The 23,298-nt window shown below is 40.6% G+C and overlaps 1 protein-coding gene across 1 annotated transcript in view; it reads left to right on the plus strand.

Annotated features, from left to right (window-relative positions):
- Nucleotides 1–23,298, plus strand: part of tpk1 (thiamin pyrophosphokinase 1) — a 58,506-nt gene that overhangs the window by 6,010 nt on the left and 29,198 nt on the right. The window contains exons 4-5 of the mRNA XM_086190947.1: nt 11,700–11,769; nt 20,440–20,512. Coding sequence (XP_086047073.1) covers nt 11,700–11,769; nt 20,440–20,512 — 143 coding nt within the window. The remainder of the gene's footprint in view (nt 1–11,699; nt 11,770–20,439; nt 20,513–23,298) is intronic.

Raw genomic sequence — 23,298 nt, forward strand, 5'->3', positions numbered from 1 at the left:
TCAAGTGGTATGTTTCTGCACTGGACTTTGTAGTCTCCACAGTGCAAAATCTTAATAGCTGCCGTGTCACAGAAAATGACCCCAGCCTGCCCTCTACTCACATTTCCTTGGAGATGCATTTTAATGAAGTTAAAGAACTGTTCCTCTCTGTTCGGGAAACTTTTTTATGACTTAAACTGTATCATTTTCAAAACAAAGTTTGTGAATAAATTTTTCGAATGCATTTACAGTCTGAATATGCAGCATGATGATGTTGCCCTGGCGTCGTTTTCAGGTGATTTAATAGTGGGAATGGATGCGGATAACAGTGCTGTACTCTGGTGCCGAGCTTCTCAGAGGCTGGAGATCCATCAGTCCTGCTGCCTTCAGCGGCTGCAGGCATTTCATACACTCAGAGAAACCTTTGTGACTATATAAAGCAGCTGTATGAAGACATGCATTAAAATACCATACATTGATAATAACTTAACATCTTGACTCCAGAACTCTGCATCCAAAACACCTCCAAGCTTCACTGTATCTCTTCTGTCTTTAATTGATGAGGGTCTTAAAAATAAAACAAAACTCTGCGTTACTTCATCTCATATAAAGAATTTAATATTTTCTGTGACTGAATGCATCAACATCCGAGCGGGAGCAGGGCTTAGTGCAAGCATTTCACTCGCACTTGCGACTAAAAGCAGTCGTGTGTGATATGCAAATTGTACTTAGGAGGACATGCATGAGTTGCATATAGCATATGGAGTCAGACAGAGTCAGAAGTCGCCACAGGAATGACATGGTGAATTCATGGTGACATGGTGAGGTTGTTTAACATCAGTGACTTGCTCGTAGTTAATTGGCGCTATTAAACTGATCTATGGCGCCAGTTGGTTGGTGGATGGGGTGCTATGTGTGGTCGGCGCATATTCAGACTCATTGTGGTATTTAGAGGGTGCGTAAAGAGAGCGCCAAGTACGGCGCATGCCACACAGAGGCAGTCAGTTGACACCCTATTATTCATAGGTGTGTTTCGGGCGTCATGTCAGTTAAACCAATCAGAGTGCCACCCGTCATTCCCTTTTAAGCCCAAGCTCATTTGCTAGTTAAAGGGCGAGGGTGCTTGGCATGAAAACATCATTTGTGCTGGTTTGAAACTAGCTTGACAGAGTGCTAGCTTGACAGAGTGCTAGCTTGACAGAGTGCTAGCTTGACAGAGTGCTAGCTTGACAGAGTGCTAGCTTGACAGAGTGCTCAAGTTCGGGCCCAATGAATGAAGGCAGTTAGCCACATTCCTGCTGCTTCCACCTGCATAGGAACACCACTAGAAAACATGCAGTTATTTTTTTTCCCTCTTTCTGCGAACTCCATAACAAACAACAAAAGCAAGCAAGCAACACGCTTGCAAAGGACTCTTTAAAAAAAGGATAAGTAAGGTGAGGCAAACTGGAGTCCTAGATACTTACTTACGTGGATCACTGACTCTCCGTTTTGATGCCGATTCCAAATGTGTTTGAATTTTTAAGGACAGCTTTGATATTTTTATCAACTTAGCAACAGCACAGGAGGCACCTGAGCTCTTTCCTTTGAATTTAAGTCGCACACATTCCATTATTGCTCTCGTTTTTGTGTTTGGGTGCCTTTGGGAAGATTATCAAGGGAGAAGAAGGAAAATACTCATTTCAAAGAAATAAAAACATATGAAACAGTCATCAAAGGGATTTCCAAGCATAGGAAAGTTAAAGTTAATGGCTCAACTGATGTTAAATCTAATCGGTTTTACGCTGTGCAGTGTATACCAAACATCATACTGCTTGTTTTTGTTTGTTTGTTCGCAACAGAATTTTCACGAGGTGTACAGGGATATATTTCTCAGACTTTTAAAATTTTTGTCTGCCTGTATATAACAATAAACCAGCTTCTAGGTACTTCCTCTACCACCACACCAGTACCACGAACATTAATACTGTAACTGTACTCAGTCTTCAGCTGATGTACTGCATCCACTGACAGTTTTTGCCGCTCCCACAATCATGGGGCAAGATCATTTCAACCATTTGTTCATATTTGATACAACTTATTAAGGCTTCTACTTTTTCTGACCCTTGGAACGAATCAGCAGATCATCTTCTAAGTTACCCCAGTCAGCATCTGGTTGGCTGGTACTTGGTGACTTTTGGTGAGTGGAGTCAGATGAATGAAATTCAAGGTTAATCAGAGGGAGAGTAAGAATAAGAGGTGGGAAAAATACATAACAGTGGTTGAATTTTTTTTATAGAAGATTTTTAGTGGATGTGTTTGGTGTATTCCCCTGCATAACTGTGCATACCCCCGAGGTTTAAAATAATAAGAATAATAGTTTATTTCTTAACAGGTTGTTGATCGTAACTGGCCCTGAGCAGAGGCGCATAATAACACTCATTGGAAATTCCAATTGTTACCAGATCAGCAGAGTTTAACTGATGTTGTTAAACTTGGGTGGGGGCTGTTTTGCTTTCAAGTACAAAATGCCATTATAATACAGTATCATTAATACAATATTACGAGGCAAGCATTCCATGAAAAAAAGTTGACTAGATGCTACTTTTGGGGGCTGCTTGGAGATAGATGGACTGATGGAGATTTGAACTTTAAACTTCACTTCCATTAAAGTTTGAGGTTTTACGCTTTTTTGCCGGTTCTGAAGTGCCACTGGCAATGCTGTGTTGCGCCTGTCACAAATTGAGAAGATTGCTTGAACGTTTTGTGCGTGCGGGACGAGCAGAAGTTTGATAGGAAAGTGACGGTGCAGGAATGGCAGACTTTAGTCCTCTCCCTGTCTGATGGTAAACACCCGTGTAGCAAGTTTATCACTTGATATGCCATGTATTTTTAATGTTGTTTATGGGATAAGCAGATGTCAGCGTTCATGAGCGTGTCGGGAGTGTGTGTCTCTCTCCAGAGCTTTGCTCAGCTGGAGGCAATGTAGCCAGGTCTCCACCCTTGCAGGCACGCACAGCTGCACACTCACGTCTATATGGTGCTATCAGCGGCTCTGATGTGCCTCCCCTGGGCCCCCTCATCACCTCTAGTAGAGTCAGAGCAGCAGGGAGCAAAGGAGCGATGGAAGGTGGGAGAGCACAACATGGATCAAAGAGAAACTCGTACAGGTAGAGACCGTGGTGTTGTAAGTGGGAAGCAACCTGCTTATCTCACTCGCGCACTCTCTCGCTCATCTAGTCTACCAGTCACCCACATTAATAACTCAGTCATTCACTCTTTTACTAATCAACACATAACAACACTAACACACAATTCAATAAAGCAATCCGGGAAGGTAATTCTCTTTTAAGATGCACCTGTGTTCACTGCCTTGTTTCATCTTTTGTTGATGTGAAGCACCAAGTTTTGTGAACATCACCCATCAGCCAGTCGAGACAGGTGAGGTGTACGCATGAACACGCACTCCTGGCTTTATACAAACATGTCAGATTCAAAGACATGCTGTATAGGTCTAACGAAACATAAAAGAGCTAGCCACTTAGAGACTGTCAGTGGACGGGAAAAGATGATGAGCAAAGCTGGGGTAAATCGTGCCAAGATAACAAAGAACGATAGAACGGAAGAATAAATAGTTTAGTTTCCATCCAAGTATAATCCAAATTTGAACTAAATTCTTAGAAATTTCACAACAGATGTGTTGTACTAAAAGTACTGAGTTAATTTCAGACACCCCCCCCCTCTTGTAGAGTGAGTTGAGTCCCAGTACAATTCCTTCATCGGAGTTTAGTAGAGCTTTACTGTCAGAATCCAGATCCCGATTGAATATTAATTTCGTATTCATGGACTGTTTAAAGCAAATGTTATGCTTTCATCTGTCATGTTTTGGACACAGATTTTGCTCTTACTTTCAAATATTTCATCTGTTACAATGTTCCATCTCCCATGAAGCACATTAACTCTTTTTAGGAAAGATCAAAAACCATGCCTCTCTAGCGAGGGTAAAAATATTTTTGAGAAAGAGAGATTTCTTTTTCTTTTTTTTTTCATTTTTACAGTTCCATCAGCTTCTTCTTATGCAATGCTACAAACAGTGGATCAAAATATGTTGATAGAAACAAGGCTTGTGTGGAGAGAAGGAGGAAGGAAATGTTTATGCAGATACTTTATTTTCAAGAGAGAATAAGGCTGGGCATTGGCAAGTACCCTCCATCCTCAGGCTCCAGCACTAACTGGGGGATCTCGATTCCTTCCTAGGCCACCTTCTAAATCTAGTCCTTACCTCCCAAGGGTGGCGCCCAGGTAGCATCCAAACTAGATACCCAAATCACTTCAAGTGGCTCCTGCGTTAGTTTTTTTTTTTCTTCTGTCACACATGGAACAGTGTACATTATAGCTGCTATATACCAGGCAGTGGAATATCAATACAGTATTATTAAAGAAAATTCCAAGATATTGCTGTATGGATTTGCTTGAGCCCACTCGTGTAGAACAGTGTGGATCTGGGTACAAGGATGGAGGTGGAGAGGTGGACAGATAGAAGTGAGGGAATCAAGGCATCATAATAAGTATAATCTCTTCACCCTAACGGCTGTTTGCCCTCTCCTCAACTGTGCTGAAGCCTGACAGGTATTAATCCTGCCCACTAAACTCACCAATAGCGGCCTGCTGTAGACTATCCCACAAAGCTGCGTGTATCATAATCTGCGTGCAGCTTTTCTGAATCAAACTCATCAGATAGAAAGATGATTAAAAAGCACTGAAATTACAGTTTTAGGGAGTAAAATCCGTGTTCTATCTATCACAGAGCGGCGTGAGTGACAAAAGCAGCTCGGTCTGCTGGGAGGGATTACGGCGGCGAGTTTATTTACAAGGTCATGTCCTCTGACTTCCACTTCTGCTGTCCCCACAAAACTCACATCCTGTGGCTGTCACGTCTCAGAAGACATCTCTGTATGAGGCTTTTGTTGGCGTTATTTGGTTAAACCCAAATGGTTTGAGGAGGAAGAGGTGATTCACGTGTCAGCTTAGACAGTCGGATTCACAATTGCAGCACATTTAAAAAGACCACAACAGGTCATTGTTTTCAGTAGGAGAATGACAGTAATTGTCTGCACTGGGAGAACGACAGTAATTGTCTCCTCCGTACGTGGATAGATTGCAGAAGATGTTTATTTATTTTTTGTGCAATTTGGAGTCAGAGGAAGTCATGTCACGGACATCAGCCTTGAAACAATGAGAGGTGCACATGACTTAGACTGTTTAGGCTGCTCAAAATGAAAAAGGGCAGCAATTATAACACAGGAAATGGGGCATTTTTGTGATAACCAAAAGACACATTAACTAAAACACACATTACTGAAGATGAAGCCAACATGGCAGCAAAGGCAGTCAAGAAGACCTGCAGCAAGCACACATAAATATACACTACTTAGGTTTGGATAATATTCCAAAAATCTGGTTTACAGTTTTTTTTTTATGGGTGCAAAAATGCATTTGTTGGACCAGAGTGATGCACAAGATGCATTCGAGTGAGAAACACTGCAAGCTTTATTTGACTTTAATTTGTTAACAAGAGCTCAGCGGGGAAACCTTTAATTACTCAGAAGCAAACATATACAGTGTAATTTATCAATCCATCACGGCGGTCGCACAGTAACTCAAACGCTTCGGGGGAATTCTGTCACATTTGGCACAAATGCTCGCTTTCGCTCGAAGAGGAACTGATCACATTTTTGTTGGTCAAAGGGCAATGTCACTGAGACGGACACTTTTTGTCAGAACTCTTGAAATCACATGCCGATTACAAAACATTTCACACAAATGACTCGTTGCATAACATGACGAATTTATGACATTTTATATCCAAAAAGTCAAATTCAATATACATTGTAAAATCCCCCCCCCAAAAAAAACCCAACAACAAAAAACCTTTTCTGGCCAGGGTCTAGTGCCTTTTTTTTTCTGTAACGTCTTGAGTGCCAGCCAATCAAAAGCTGGCTGAGAAACACTTTCCTCACCAGCTTATCGAGTGCAGGCCCACACCGTACAATTCAACCCTTCACTACAATCTTGTTTATACACACAAATGATTAATAATTGATGATCAATTATCAATTGTGAAATATAACTTCAACAAAAGACAAATATCCCTATGCGCACAGTCACATTCAGGAACATGATCCCAAGACCAGGAAGTTCAAAAACATTCTAGAAACGTCTTGGATCGCTGTGTGAGCTCGAAAATGAAATTCATTCATTGTTTTATTGTCCTGTTTATGAGAACCTGGTGGAGCAGTTATTGAGTAAAATAGCCTCCATTTATTATCTTCTTCTTTTTTTTGGAGATGGAATGACAAAGTTGGAATGTGTTGCAGGAAGGAAACTTTTTTCGTAACAGATTTTATTTGGCAAACTTTGGAGAGAAGGCAGAGTATTTGTTGAGAACTGAGGTGTTCACTGTGAAGGTCTTGTGATTTTGCAAGGAAATGAATTACCATGATTTTTTGTTGTTGTTGGTATTTTTAGACTTGTAGTAGTACAGTTGTATTGGATTGCATTACATCGAATAGGTGTACGTAATTAATTGATCAGTCAGTGTGTGTGTGTGTGTGTGTGTAGAAACACATTTCAGGTGAAGCTGTCACCGTGTGCAGGTGTGTCATAATGTTCTGTGGTTGGCAGAGAAAACTGGATGAATGATTGGCAGATGGAGTAACTCTTCGAACCCTGAATCTGAAAACAAATCTGTGTTTGGAAGTGTGTGTGTGTGTGTGTGTGTGTGTGTGTGTGTGTGTGTGTGTGTGTGTGTGTGCGTGGACTGATAGCTGTACAGTCTGTCAGCACCAGACTAAAAGAAGAATTTCTCCCTTTCTCAAGTTGGTATTTGAAAAGTTTCCCAGCCTTTGCACTCCATCACAGATAATGAGCCATTTACATTCCAATCATTCTGTGACGTGAAACATCAACACCAGGTGGTGTGAGTTTTGAATAAAAGCACTAACTTTGGTGTAAGTGTCTTATTTAAATCTATTAAGATATGTCTCAATTCTCAAGTTTGTCTAACTTTGTTGGAGTCCTTTTTTTTTTTTGCAGTGGTGCATTTAAGCTCTCTCAAAAGGTTTTCACTGGGATTTGGGTCAGAAACGTGACTCCCCAACCTCATACAGAGTGTTTTTGACACCGGGTCACAAATTTCAAGTCTATGTGATGTTCAAGACAGTATCAACGTCAATTTGGTGCTTTGACATTTCTTCTTAATGTATTTTAGACTTTACAGCAAAATGTAATAACTGCACAATATTCCCTTCTTGAAGAAGATGTGTGAAAGAACTTATGCCCCCAGCACTGGGGGGAGCAAAGAAACCCCACAGCATTTTAGAACCCTTCCCTGTAGGAGGGGAGCACTTCTCCTCATGGGCATCCTGTTGGCGCTTGTAAACAAACTCCTATACTACATAAAAGAGCTCTCCCCGGCTCTCTTTTGGTGTCAACTCTCTATTAAACATAATCCCAGCAAGACTGGGACTTATCTATCACTGTTTCGTCTTGCTTCTTTGTTTGGCTTTCAGCAGCAGTGCCCTCTTTGGCTTTTGTCCATGAAGCTCCTCTTAGTGTGTGGCTGGTGATATAGGCTGAAACCAGCACTTCAGATTGCTCCAAGTCAGCCTGGAGCTTTTTCGATGTCTCGCGTGGTGTTTTTCTTCACAATCTATGCCAACCTTCGCAGACACTTTCTCTCTCTCTCTCATTGAATTTCTTTTTGGCTGCACATCCTGAAAGCAATTAGTTTTATGACTGTGAAACTTGTTGATAGTGCTATGAACTGCTGGATCAGAGATCCCAAGATCTTTGGTAACTGCCATTCAGACTCTCGTACTGTTAAGTACTTTTATAATAGTATTTCAGACCGTCTCAGAGAGTGCACTTGTCTTGGTCATTGTGAATACAAAACTGGGAACAATAAGACCCCCCCCCCCCCCCCCTTTATGCAGCAAAATCATCATGATCTGTTTAATTCAGTTCTTGTTAGCTCTGTCAATGAAGGACAAGTGAGTCATTAGTTAAAATTTAGGATCAGAAAGTAATTTCAATTCATTAAAAAGGGTGCTGATAGTCATGGCCAGCGTTCATTTTAAGTCTGTATTTTTTTTTATTTTTTTCCGTTTCACTTCATGAACGCTCTTTGTGTTTAAAAATGTTGACATTGTATTAAATATTCAGAACATGCAAAATTATCAATCTGAAATTGTAATGTAGGTTTAATTGAATATTCAGTGTTAAAGATTGTTTGAGTAATACAATAACAAGAGGAAAACTTGAAAGTTGTCTTTTAAATATTTTTGAGATAATATAGTAACCATAGACCCCCTGGGAGTGTGGTTTGGTGCATGTTCTCAAAGAAATCCAGGGTTCTATCCAGCATTGTGCCAGTGTGATTGTACAGAGGAGGGGCAGACAAAGCGAAATTCATTTCGGAGTGAAAATTCATTCCATTTTGACTTGAAGCACACTTTCTCGCTAGGACTTGTATGATTCCAGTCGTAAACATGGTGTAAACCAGCACAGATTCGAGCCTGAAAGTTAATTCTCACAGTACACACAGTATGTCCTTCAGTAGTACTATTCTACAACCAGACAGATAACATTCAAACTGTTATGTATAGCCTCTGGAAATGGGTTATGGGGATGGACACAATCAGAGCAAGGAAGCAGATTAGTCAGAAAACACGTGTACAAGGGTTGGCCGTCTCTTTGGTGCAGGCTTAAATTACTTTTACACAAGGTGCAAGTAGAAAACCACAGCTGATTCTTTGAAGTCTTTCCCCTGTGTGCACCATTACAGCCTCAAACATTAAAGGGTTCTTAAAAAATAGGCTGCCTGTTCAATTTGAATAGAATAGGCGCCATGAAAGAGAATACATTTGCAAATAGTTTGCATCTCATTTAGGAGAACTTGCATACCAATTTAAGGATGGCAAATAACTTTTTCATTTGTCTGTTTTTTTTGAAGTCAGTAAAGATTCATGCTCTCTCGCTCACTGCCTTTTTAAGAGTCAATTGATTTCTCTTAATACTTTTCTTGTCTGAGTAGTGTTCTTTTTTCCATGGGAGAGATGTGTTCTGTTTCTTACTAATTTGAACCTTACTCAAACGGTGGACCTTTTTCGGTGTACAAGATATGGACATAATAAACAAAACCTAATGCTGTGTTGACATCAGACACTGTTAACGCTATATTGTGGAAGCCTTTGAATTTGTTTGTAGGTGCTCTGCACTGCGATTGTCTAATTTATAAAGCTGCACTCGTCCTTTTGTATTAGCAACATGACACCAGACGGTGCATCTAAACAATTCGAAATGCGCTCCTGCACCTCATTTACACATCCACACATCTACACTCGTACCGGTGTCCGGCATTTCATAAAATATACACAGTGTGATGGAAATACCTGCAGGTTACCCCAGGGTTAGGGTTAGACAGTCTACAGGGAGAGCTTCAGAGATAGGGAAAGCCTGTTAGCTCACTTGTAGTCTGTTACTTTGTTTTTTTTGCGTGTTTTTTTTTTTTGTTTTTTTGCTAGCATCCATGGTCTGCAAACACATTGTAAATTACTGCGATTTCCAAAGAAAATTAGTGGAATTACATTGCATTTAGGGGATAACACACTCCAAGTGTAAATCCAAGGCAAGAAGCCATACAGCTTGCCTTTCAGAATCAAGCCAGCAGCATAAGCAAACAGTCTACACTGTGTCTCTGGAAACTGCTTCACAAGTTTTAACAAGAACATGTTTTCTACGACTAGTGACTTTAGAGGAATGCCACACATCTTATGGCTCCTATACATTTCAATCTCAGTGTCCAAGGTTCTATCCTAAGGCAAGATCTTTGAAAAACCTCACACTTATTAAGTCTGTGCTTCACAGGTATTTCATATCCACTGGATAGTGCCATAACTCCAGCAAACCTGAACATGTCTACACATTACCCAGAGGAGCTGCATGTTGGAAAGAAAATGTCCGAATCAGTCGGACCAGACGTGAAACGGATTTAAATGTGCCGGTCTGTGTATCTAGCCCCTCTGGGATCAGCTGAGGGGGAAAGAAAGCCATGTGTAAATCTGGACTCTTAGTTTACAAATCCATGTACACAGTTTTTAAACCATGCCTTGGGGATTTATAATCCAGCCTCAAGAGGGAGCATGCAGTTCATTGTTTTAGACTTGGAGCTGAACAACAGTTACACTTGTCAGTAACGCGACTCATTGATCAAAATAAATGATTTTCTCCTCTGCGAATATCATCAAACTTCATATTATGCATTGCTCTCAGCTGAGAAGACCTCCTGAAGACCCTTTGTGTTTCGCTTCCTGTATTGGGAGGGAGATGTACTGTAGCACATGGAGGATTTCTTTGTTCTCCTGTGTCCTGAATCCTGTAGCACTTTCTACCCAGGTGCCACCCAAACTATTTTTCCATCAGCAGAGAATGTGTCAGAAAAGGTAACTTCTTAGTTCATATAAAAAACAAGAACAACCTAATTTCATATTGGTATCATACAACTCCAAGTTGCCCTTTCACATATGGAGCACACAGATTATAGAGATTTTACATTCTCACCGATAGTTTATGATTTGTACATTATAAACGCTTGTTATTCCTTTAATTTTTTGGATTGTGATGTCCTTGACAAATCAATAAAAGAACAGCAGTATATGAAGAAAGATTTTAATTGCCAGTTCTTTAAAATGTTGGCTGTTATGGATATTTCAAACCTGACAGCACAAAGGTACGTCTGGATAAATCAAGCTTTTATAGCCTCTTTGTTTCTTTTCCTCTTAGTTTGAAGTCAAGCTCACCCCAGAGTTTGACGGGAAGTGGGAGCTGACAGGGACCTTTTGAAAACGCCTTTAAAAATTCACTTTTTTTTTTTTTTTTTTTTTTAGAAAAAACCCAACAACAACAGCAACCAAAAAAAAGCCTCATTCTTCGAAGTATCTCAGTGTAACTATGATGGAAAATCCTGTGAAATAAAGACGCGGTCAACCCAGATTTTCTTTGGCTTCAGTGTCATTCTGCAGAAGCGTCGGCTAAAGAGCTCAGCGCTATTTTCATTCAGTTCATTTCAATACAGTGTTTGTATATTCACATTTGGCATTTGGGAGAGGGTCACCCAATCTTTAGTTGAGTTTCCAAGAAAGAGGATCTTGTCTGTTTTTGAAACATGCACCCCAAACGGAGAAAGGGAAGGCAGCCGCAGACAAGTTGCACAAGTTCCTGCTTCACGCTCACTTCCATCTGGAGGACTTTCATTTCTCTTTCACTGAACTTTTGATTTCTCACATGCTATAAAGCAGAAGTTTCACACTCAAAAAATAGAAACGCTACAATAATACACAAAGGTTAAAACCTCCCATAACAACAACAAAGTTACAGCGCCACAAATCAGAGCCTCCAAAAAAGCTCTATAACAAAAGCTACCCAAAAACACTCCTATGAACCACCACCTCTGCTAAACAGATGCGGTAAAAACTGAATAGTATAATCATCATTAAAGGAAGTTTTATTGCAGAAGCTTTATTGCATTCTACTGAATTAGTTGCTTTTGTGATTTGCTATGAAGTGTAAAGTGTATGTAGGAACATTGTCAAGTAGAATAGACCCACCTGTCAAATGTCCTTTTACCTCAATGGAAAGTTTCTGTCTTTTTCTTCATGTCCGTCTCTCTGTCTCTTTGGTAGCTCTGGTGAAGGCGTGTGCCGATGGGGCTGCCAATCGTCTCTACAAAGTCACCGCTGAAGACAGAGACAGGTGAGTCTGGCTTTATACGCAAAATTTGTATACGATAAATGGAGCTTTTCTGCTTTTTGATATCTGTGAGCCTTTACAAGCTTGAGAGGAATAGGAACATTTTTAGAAAGTGGTAGCTGTGTATTCTGCAGCGTCGTGTTTTCCTTACTCTCCGCTGTCAGTGTATGGCTGTGTGTGTGTATATGGTCCGCCTTATGTTCTATGTGTTTCAAACACACACAAAAAGCACCATTTGAAAGCAGCTGCAGATAAATATTTGGATTAAATGTACCTCTTTAGGTACTCAAGGCTGAGTCCTGCATTGACTGTCAGTCAGTGAGGTGTTTTTCTCACTGATTTCATCAAGGGTTCACTGGGTGACTGCGTCCCTGCAGTGTTGAGGCTTTCACATTAACACGCACAGTGTGAACATGAGTTTGCATATTGTAAGGCCACATTTGTAACAACCATTCTGGGCTGTTGACATCTGAAGTGATGTGTTTTAGGCGCATTTTGTAGTAGTTTTGTAGTACTTTATAACTCAAGGTCAAAGCTTATGCTTAAAAATCAAGTTGAGAATATTTTACACAAACACAAGATTTTTGGACAGTTGACTGTGATGATACACTCAGGCTGCCTTTACACGAAAACAGTCTGAACAGAAAACGCTAAAGTGGCGTGGCGTCCTCACTCTTTATTCCGCGCCTGGAATTTGATTTTGGCCCATGTATGTGACGTAAACGCGTGCGCGACATGAGCAGATCTGAGCAGACTTTCGCGTATTCAGCAGTCTAGACGGGAACGCGACGGTGGAGCGTTTTTAAGTTTTCCACTCTGGAGTGTGGTTCCAGTTTTTTGCGTTTTCAAGCCCCCAAAACGCTGTTGATATCGAAACAAAAGGCACATCCGATCAAATATTTTGACGTTTTCACCCACGAGCGTTGTTGTGCAAACAGGGCCTAAAAGTGGTACTTTTACAAAGGTTATCGTCCCGCTGCATACTGCGCCACCACGTAGATTATGTTCATCACAAGTTCAATTGAAATCGCTGTCTATGATTGATCAGTTGAAGCACAGCACACATTGATTTTTAATTTCAGAAAGCAGTAATATTTCAACTGATCAACTTAACAATTTAGTTTTCAGGTTTACATTGAGTACAGAGTGAAGTGGGTTGCTTTACTTTAACAAAAGAATGTGTTTTGAAATCGTGCATTTACATTACATAAAACACTATTGGGGCACTAAAATACATTGTTTTAAACTACAAACAAACCAAAAAAAACTCCATCAACCTACAATATTCGAGCCGCTTCAGACTTCTGCTGACAGAATTAGTTCAACACGCAGTAAAACCATGAAAGCTGTGGAAAATCACTGTAGAAAGGTGGTATTCATTGCCAGTTGTTAAAAGAAAAGATGATCATCATCTACAGCAAGTAGAATAATTTTATCGCTCACTGAATGTCAAATGGCAGCGGTTTCTAATGAGCAGTGTTAAGTTATGATTTAAGATGTGGTTACATAGTTAAGATTAGAACCAAGGTTAGTAAAATGTTGAAAGCCTCACCAGTGCATGCGAGAATGTGGTTTGTTGTTGTGTCATTATTTTCAAAATAAAATCAGCCACGTATCTCAGTCCCGGTTCGTGTTTGAGCGTATTTGGCCTGCAGGCAGAGGCATCGCTCATACTTGTGTGTCTGTTTGTGTGACAGAGCCGATTCATCTTCTGACCCTCAATTCTGAGCTTTGTCAGCAGCCTGTAACACAGAGCTGACAGCCAGACCTCCTCTCATACTGACCGCTCCCTACCCGAACAGCCTCCATTCCAAAAAGATGCATAGCACAGTGGAGGCAGGAGGGCAGGTAGACAAGGATATAAGAAAGCAAAGCAGGAGCACAGAGACAGTGTTTACGGGTGGGGATGTTTAAATCAATCACCTGCAAGTTAAGATGTCTTTAACCTCACAGTACCATAGCTAATGGGCCACATGGAGGGAAGGAGGAAGGAGATGGAAGAAATCAATTTATGAAATTTTAACAGTAACAGCGGCATCATAATCCAATACAGGAAGGTAGAAGAGGGGCACCCGAAGAATCAACATTAAATCGAGACAAACGCAAATTGTTTGATTCACAGTATTTTCAAACTGAGTTAAAGATTTAATATTGTTGACAGCTGAACAGAGAAGGAAGTGTTTCTGTGTGTAGGTTTGCAATCAGTTTGACCACATTCACCGCAGTTCTCCTTTATCGATGAAGTAACGCAGTAATGAGGGTTTCTATCCAAAAACAACAACGAGAATAAAACCTCAAGAACGAACTCCACGAAATTGAGGGCTCAGGTGGTCCGCATTGAGACCCCTTGGCGCTCATACAAACCTAACCCTGTCGCTTCTCCACTCCAAGTGGATACTGCATTTTGTCTAATATGTTTGTCTCATCAAATCCTCTGAGAGGATAAAGAAGTCAAGAGGAAGAGGGAAGGGAACAACGCTGAATGTGGGAGGACTTAATTAGACAGAAAGGGTATAGTATTTGTGGCTGTGTGGAGTGTGGAGTGATAAGGGAAGATGCGTATGCGTGTGTGTGTGTGTGTGTTTGTGTGTGTGTGTTGGGGGGTGAGGCTGGTGCGTAGCCGGTTCATTCCTACCTTGATGCAGTGCAAAGCTTTTGTACTATTGAACGAATAAAACCATGTTTGCTGCAGGCTGAGCAGTTACTTGTGGTGGTCGTTGGCACAACATGATGCCACAGAGATGTATCGCATTATGAGCTGATTCGGGAAAAACTAGGCAGACAACGTTTTATGAACTCAACGTATTACAAAAAAGAATCAATACTGAATACAACTACAGAAGGTTTCCCTAAATTGAGTGTGCATTTTTAAGCCTATATAATTAGCGATAAACGTCAGTAGCTTCTATGCAAATGAGACATGCGCATTTCATGCAAATTAGTCATGCACTGCTCATTAACTGTCAACAGAATTTCTGGACAGAACTCATCATTACTACATGGGAATATTAATGATGTCTGTGAGCAGAAATTATTGAAATTATTTTGCTTACTTGCTAACTTTTGTGTTACAGTAGCTGAAACTGGCAGAGGCAACATTTTGCCAGACAAAATGTGAAGGAGAGGCAATCAAGCAATTTCTTCGAATTTCTTTTCTATTTCATTTTCAATTTTTTTTTCTTCTTGCTATTGATATTCCATCTTCTGACTCATTAACAACTGCAGAGCCTCCGGTTTTGGTGGTTAAAGTGAACAGCAGGAGTGTTTTTCGGAAGAATTTGACCGTTTGAGGTAAATGATCTCACAAAGGCGACAGACAAAGAAACACACCTGACGCGCCGCAAACAACAGAAGGTGCTAACATTGAAAAATTAACACAGCGGTGCAAATTCTCTGTGAAGAATTTTGAGATGTTAGCGACAGCTCGCGTCACCGAATCATTAAAGGAGATGTTGTTGGCTCAATAGACATTTGTGATTGCTGATTCTAATCCGCTCAGAGCTATCAGACCTGAAGGCGGTCAGACAGCAATAATGGATTTTCAGCAGAGAGTAAAATACTTTGACGTTGGTCAGAAATAAATTAACTTGGATGCTGTTGTGTGTGACGTGTAACAGGTTAAACTGTTGACTTGATTTATAAGAATAATTTGATTTTTATGCATTTTTGGAGTTTTTTTTTTTTCTATTGCTCTCAGATGATGGATTCTGCTGAGTCATTCTCTTGCTCCGTTATGCCACACCATTTTGTCTACGCTCATAAATATCCTTCTCAGGATGAATACCGGCAACTTTTTCATTTGTCAGGTATCAACAGGTCAAAATATGTCTGATACTTTTCGCAAAAGCTATATGATGCCATGATGATGGCATGCTAACAGGCTAATCTTTACAATTTTACAACGTCCGCATATTGGCGTTGTCATTGTGAACCTGTTAGCTCATGACCCTGCGGTGCCTCCGCTCTGCAAAGCTTCTGTAGACTCCTAAACTTTCTGACTTTTTAATAAGAGAATTGTAGCAACTAAGTATGATTAAAATTACAATGCAATCACTCGCATTCCCTTGTTGTCTGCCTCATACACCTTGCTAGCCCATGAGAGTCTAATTGAGAGTTAATAAAGATTGTGTTTGTGCATGTGTGTCTGTGCTTTGTGGGTAATTCGGAATTATAACTTTTTATTAGCAAGATTGCCTACAGCATCAGCAAACCAGCAAGTCTTTTTTAAATGAAGAAGAAATTAGTTTGTTTGTCTTGTGTGTCTTCTGAAATTACCCATAAGACGCTACAAAAATGCTGATTTTATGTGATAAAATGTAGCAGTTTTGCTAATCATTATTCTTACTGGCAGGCTTTGCAGTGCCATGGGTCCTATTTAAATATTTACAGTTTAAAGTGCATGACACAAGTGCACTGAGGGCTTGTCCAAATCCAATTTTCACAGTTAAAACAGTACAAAATATCCAAAGGTGTGACGGTTTTGCCCTCATTCAGGCAAGGCCGTCCCATCACTCAAAAGATCTGACAATCCATGTTTTTGCTGTTATCGAGAGTGCTATTGCAGATAATCTCAATAAAATAGTTTGGCAGACAAAGACCTGGAGGAGGAAAAGAAGATGCTTGTGTCTGCCCGTGTGGCTCCGAGCTGGTTCTGTCCTCTGTGGGCTGCATACGTCCTGTTTTTTTGTATTTAAAACCAGCAGTTCTTGTTTTGGTTTCTCTTGCAAACAAAAGTTTATGAGACTTACACGTTTTCAAGATAATCAAAAGTTAACACCACTTTTATGACTTCCAACATTACCGCGAGTTGTTTTGTCGTTTAATATAAGCATTAACCTCTGTGGACTTGCTCATAACCGCCATTTTTAAGACACATAAATGCTTTGCAGTTTCCTCAACTTTGGAGCAAGGGGATCGGATGTTCAACAGTGCGTATTTATTTCCAGGTGTTAGGACTCATTCCTGCCCTTCTCCATATCCTGTTTACATATTTATAGAACAATATTCCAGGGATGATGAAAGATTAGTTGATTATGTCAAAAATGCCTTCGCTGGGTGGAATTTGTTTTTAACAAGGCTGGCAGGAACGAGTTAAAGCAATCTGAGAGTAAATGTGTGCACGGCGCTCTCACGTTAGATTGACGGCGAATATGAACACGCACCATTCTGTAGTACATACGGACATAAACGTCATCCAGTATGCTTGAGAGAGTTGAACTGAACAAAGTGCTTTACTCTGGCTTGTTTATATATTTTGGTGGTTAATATGTCATCCAGAATAAATCTCCTTCCCCTCCACCGGCTCTCCACCTCTGATGTTGAGATGAGAAGAGTAATCAGAGCCATATCTCCTCTAGTGATGAAAAGAGGAGGAAAAGACAAGGAGTGTTTATCTTAACACCCTTCTCTCTCTCTCTCTCTCTCTCTCTCTCTCTCTCTCTCTCTCTCTCTCTCTCTCTCTCCACCTTGACAAGAAGAAGCGCTTGCTCATGGGAGGAGGTTGGATCTCAGCTAATATTATTCTAATGAGTATGGTCTAGACCTGCTCTCTATATTAAAAGTGCCCCGAGATAACTTCTGTAATGTTTGGCACTTTCTAAATAAAATTGACTTGATTTGATTTGAATTGAAATCCTTAATAAAGTGGTTAGAAAGAGTGATGTTGCCTTAATTATGGAGAAGAGTAAGTATTGCAGAGCGGAAATGAGATGAGATTGTAGTGAGGTAAGTGGAAAAGACAGCAAAGGCAGCGGGGATGGAAAAAAGAGGAGGGTTAAAAAAAGGGAGGGCAAAGAGAGATGCACAGGCCAGCGTACACACACTCACACACTCACACCCACAGAAACATACATGCACGGACAGGCAAAGGTCACACAGCCATCCCCAGCCACCCAGCACTCAGACAAACTGGCGGTAAAATGCTCTATTTCCCATCCAAATTAAAGTGTCAGTTAATATTAATGTGGAAGTGAAGTCTGACAGAGGCACGCGCGCGCACACACACACACACACACAAACAACATTTACACTCTCGCACACAGACACAAATACAGGATTTAGAATCTCATCCGTTCAATTACTATCAGCCGATGGAGTCATTCACACAGGTCATAGTGGGATGCGGTATGTGTGCATATGTATGTGTGTGTTTGTATTTGTTTGTGTGTGTGTGGTGTGTGTGTGTGTGTCTCTAAAACTCTGATCAGGCGCAGTGTCACATCTCAACCCGTCTGTCACATGAAGGTTATTTTAGAATGCAGATTGTTCCTATGGTGTTCTATTTTATTACATAGTGTGTGTTCGTACGTGTATTCTTTATGTGTACCCGTGTTCAATTGTAGAAAATAACTTTACTCAATTTTTTTTCTAGTTAAGGAAAGGTTTGCTCAATTTTCTTGATTTGTGTGTACGTGAGTGGTTCCACGAGCGCATGTGTGTGTGAGGGGCAGTAGATTGCATACATTGCTGTTTGTCTTGTTGGTGTAAAGGGGGGGCTAAGAAGGGAGGGAGGGAGGGAGGAAATAATCCTCCTGTATCTCTTCTTTCAACCGACCGGAACATCGTTTTTGCTTCTTGCCATGGAACGCTTAAACACAAATGCCTGTTTGTACTTCTATGCTTGTGAAGACATCCCTGACTTTACCCTTCAACACAATGACATTACACCCCCTCAAACCCTTTAACCCAAACTAAACTCACCTCTAATATTCAACAGGGCCCATGAAGGTGTGTCAGAAAAAGAGGAGTTGCCAAGAACATATGGAACCCCCCCCCCCCCCAAAAAAAAACAACTTCCTCAATCATAACATTTCAAACTCAAACTGGTCCTCAGAAAGATGGGTGAACAGGTGCAGGCACACAAACACATTACCCAACCAACCGTGAAATCGTAATGTCAGACCATACCTCTAGATAGCAGTGATGGCATCCCTGCGTGGTCCTTACACACACACGTGCACACACACACACACACACGCGCACACACACACACGTGCACACACACACACACACACACACACACTTAAATGGAATAAAAAGAGAGCTATCTGTCTCTGTCTTGACAGGAATGTTCTACTCAGTAGAGGTTGGTCAACTTTTGGCTTATATCTGCAGCCAACCTTGTTAATTCCCTCCATGGGAATTTCCACAAATACAGTCATATTTGGATGAATGAGTTACATGAGGAAATAATGCAACATCTCCACGCACATTTACTCCAAAACCCAGTCGAATCTACAGTTGTATAAAGTAAACAAATCATTACTGCTTAGATGACGATGACTTAACTTTGTCACTGTTTTGCAGCATTTAAAGTTAAATCAATTAATTGCGGTGACAATTAAAATACATTTTGATACCAACAAATATTGTGAGGATTGTAAGTCCTGAAAATAAACATCCTCTCATTTGACAAAAGCCTTTCTTTATCATGCAACAATCTTTTTAACAACTGGCAGCTGCACGTCCTCCATTTGCATCCACTGACATCATGTATTCCTTACATGCAGGGTAACATACATTCCGTTGGATAAATTGAATGCTTAAACTGCTAAATGGTGCTTTTGTCATCAATAAATTTATAATAAGGGTTCATTACCTTGTAAATCTTTTTTTTTTTCTTTTCCAAAAAGCGCAGGTCTCCTCGCTGTTAATAAGATTTACAGTTTTGTAAGAAGTACATGAGCCTTCGGAATGGCAGGTGGCGAACTTCTTTCAGAATTTCTTACGGATGCAACTTTTGCATCACATTCAAAACAAGTTAGCAAGCAGCACCCCTGTGGAATGGCAGAAAAAGATTTGAGGATATTTAACTCCTCAATAGCATGAGTTCTTCTCATTGTCTGACCAGAAATGCATTGCTGCTATAACTTCTGGGTTAAATCCTGCAGCCAGACCTGTGGGGCGAACGCCTCGGCCAATTTGAGGCCTATTGAAGCGTACGTGAGCTTAAAGAAATCATTCCACTGCCATGTTTATGTTAGTTTGACTTTGGAAGATCAATTTCATACAAGTTCAGTAAAATAAGGTGTATATATGTATTTCGTCAAACACAATAAAGCAGCTTGTGCTAACAAGCATAAACAAACATACTGATTGTATACAGTGATGAATCAAGAACAACAGAGGGGACGTGAGGTCACCATACAGTGAATTTCTTTAAGGTTTACCGATCAGCAATACAATGATTGATAATATTTTAATTTGACTAGTGTTTGAATAATGATCTTTTTTTATTTTATTACTCTATGGTTTTATTTTTGCATGTAGGGTTATGGGTCATTTAGATGATGAACAGCACAAGCATAAATATTTGTTTGTGGATGCTGCTATGCACACAAGTTCTTCCTTATCAATCTATGTCTTGTGTCTGTCAAGTCAGCTTTGTGTGTGTGTGTGTGTGTGTGTGTGTGTGTGTGTGTATGTGTGTTTGTAGGACAGGGCCAAGCTCAATGCCACAGAGGATCTCCCTGTCAGTCTAATGTCTTTTCTGTCTTCCCCTGGCGCCGTCACAGCTCTCCCTCGATGCACAGATCAAACAGCTGACACATGCCCTGATGTCCTCTCTCTCTCTCCCCTTTCCCCCTCTATCTCTTTTTTTACACTCGCTGTCTTTCTTGCAATCTTAACCCTCTCCCACTGTCATTCACCCTCTCTGTCTATCCTCACATGCAGCTATCTCCCTGACTATATCAGCGGGGATTTGGATTCCATTACCGACGATGTGAAAGCTTTCTATGAAAGCAAGGTGAGTTCAACAAAACTCGCATGCACTCAGACATACAGGTGTCCACACTGGCACACTCACAAAGAGTAATAGGGCTTTAGACAGATATCGGATCTGAAAGTTTATACTGACACTCTTATAATTGTTATTCTTAAATCAGTATATCAAATGACAGTGTGTAATCATTAGCGAGGTCAGTCATATTGATCGACCTTCAGAGAATTAGCACCCGATTGCAGCTCCCTTCAGCCCTATGAGACTTTATTGTCTCCTCACTACTGTTTTTACTCACTCCCACCATTCCCGTGCTGTAAATCAATCACAGATTAAAAAAAAAAGATCTGAAATCCCACAGCATTCTTACCCTCTCAGCACCAAGAGGCAAACAGGCAGAATTAGTGACCAGCTGGAGAGCATCATGCAGCATTTAGCAGCTAAAGAGCCGGGGGCAGATGTTCACCTTGACGCGTTGATAACTTTAGTTAGTGTAGGTGTTGAGATTCGTAAATGTTTTTTTAAGAGAGAGAGAATTTTGTACTTTCTCAACTAAAGCGGAGAGTTTGCTTGAGACAGGCTGTCTTTTGTCTTTTGTTTTTTTTACATCTGGCTCAGATTTCACTGAACAGTCTGATTTAAAGTGACACTGATTTGACATTTTCTTGCATTTGTGAATTATTTACTGTCCTCTGATTTACTTTTGATTTACTGCTTAAAACTTAGGTTCCTAATTACATGCAAATAGTTGCCAGCACTAAGATTCAGTAGTACACAGTGGGAAAAGAGAAAGAAAAGAGGAAAAAAAAACAAGTGAAGAGACAAAACTTGCTTAAGTTATTTGCCTTCCCTCAGAATGGCCTTTAACACTGCCACCGCATTCAGAAAACAAAACCCTCAGCAAGTCAACATGAGATGAACTATTAAGTCAGCTTTAGTTTGAGAAAGCATCATTCTCTCTGAGCCTGAGTGGTGTCTCAGGGTTACAGGGCTGAGATCACACTGCCTAAGTAGATAAGTAACTGATCCAAAGTTGACTTGGGTTAATGCTCGGCTCTGCAGGAGCTCCACCTGCAGTGACTAGAACACGCAGACTGAAATATTAAAATGGCTTCTAGTGTGCAGCTTGTCCTCGCTTCAACTGTAAGTGTTCTCAAGTGGCATTTAGGTCTGATCACCAAAATGCACTTCTGTGCAGAGTCATGTCTTGTAAATTGCAGGTATAGTTCACCTGCAACTTGGGGTTGGGGGGGTTCTTGACAACTCCTGGCAACTCCTGTGTGACAACAAATGAATGCAGGAGTTAGATGTTGAATGCACTAAGTCATAACAGGACTTCCCAGGTATAGAAAAAGGAAAATGTTTGTATGTCGTGTTTTTGTTTAGCTACTAGTAAAAATACCAGAAGCAAAGGGAAGCTGTTACCGGAGCTAGGTCCAAATACTAAGCTAAGCTAATCTTTTTGCTAGGTTGAGCTGAAAACCATGTTTGTACCTGATATCTCGATTAAAAGCAGCTGCATCAAACTGTTGGCTCATTTTGGGAAAGATTTACTATCCAGATAGCTGACAAGAGTCTGTTAGTTTTTAGCTGGACCCTTAGCATAGAGTTCTCAAAGCAAAGACAAACTGTAAGCTTAACTATGTCCAAATGTGAAAAATCCACCTACGACCACCTCTCAAGCTTCGTAATTAACAGTTTAAATCTTGTCAGTTTACTCCAGAACATTAAGTGTTTCTATAAGTCGTGTTACACAAGCTTGTCTGGTCTTTGTCTTATGGTATATTTGTATTTCTTTCAGGCTAATGAACATGTTGCTCAGTGCAGGTGGAAACAGCCATACATGAAACTTAAGGCAATAAATCATTTTCAGTATTCCCAAGTATAATGCAGCTGCTTTCAATGAAGATATCAGTGTCACAAACACTTATTTATTTATTTTATCTTAGTTAAATGTACAGAGCAGGAGATTTGTTTAAGACTAATAGTGTCTGCAGCTCAGGGACGTCATGAATATTAACGTTCTGATTAATGGAGGACAGCACAGACAACGATGGCATAGTCCATTGGCCCAGCCTTGAAGTAAATGTTTCTGTGAAATAGACTTTCCTTTGTTTCTAACAAGTAACATCCCAAACCTGAACACTTGATTCAACAAATAATAAACCGAGGTAAGATGCCACACACGCTTTTGAAACTTACTTATTTGAGAGGAACGGAAATGCATTTGCTGTGTGATCTTTGTGTTGTGTTGCTGTGTGTGTTAGACCCCTACTGAACTCCTGTTTTTGAAATGCAGATCCAGTACTTTAACAGTGCTGCAACCTGCAATACGCACAAAAAAGCACACGCTTATTGTTTTCCTCTCACCCTTTCCTCCTCCGGTGTGATGTCTGTAATATTAGTCCTTTTTTCACAAATATCACACAGGTTGTCTCAAAATGAGCAATACCTTCCTCAGTGAGAGAGAACAGACTGTTATGGTAATGCTTTAGGAGCAGAACAATGGGAAGGGGTTGAGGCGCTCCCTTAAAGATTTGTCGGAAACGGTGAATAATTCTGCATAAATGGAAGGAAGCGAGCAGAATAGCATCCACGAGGGAGGGGGATAGACAAGAGCAGGCTGGGATGGAGGGATGAGAGGAGTGGGGATGGATGGGATCAAACAGAGCAGAGCGAACAAGTTTGTGTGAACCGACTGCACTTTGTGTGTATGTGTGTTCACAATAGGGAAGTTGATGTGTTTAAGGAAGAATGAGTACAGAGGGAAAGAATCCTAGAGCATGTTTTTTTACCTGGAGGCTGTAGTTTAG

The sequence above is a fragment of the Aulostomus chinensis genome, chromosome 21 (assembly GCF_037954235.1).
Source record: "Aulostomus chinensis isolate RoL2024-O1b breed Wild chromosome 21, RoL_Achi_v1.0, whole genome shotgun sequence".
Taxonomy (NCBI): domain Eukaryota; kingdom Metazoa; phylum Chordata; class Actinopteri; order Syngnathiformes; family Aulostomidae; genus Aulostomus; species Aulostomus chinensis.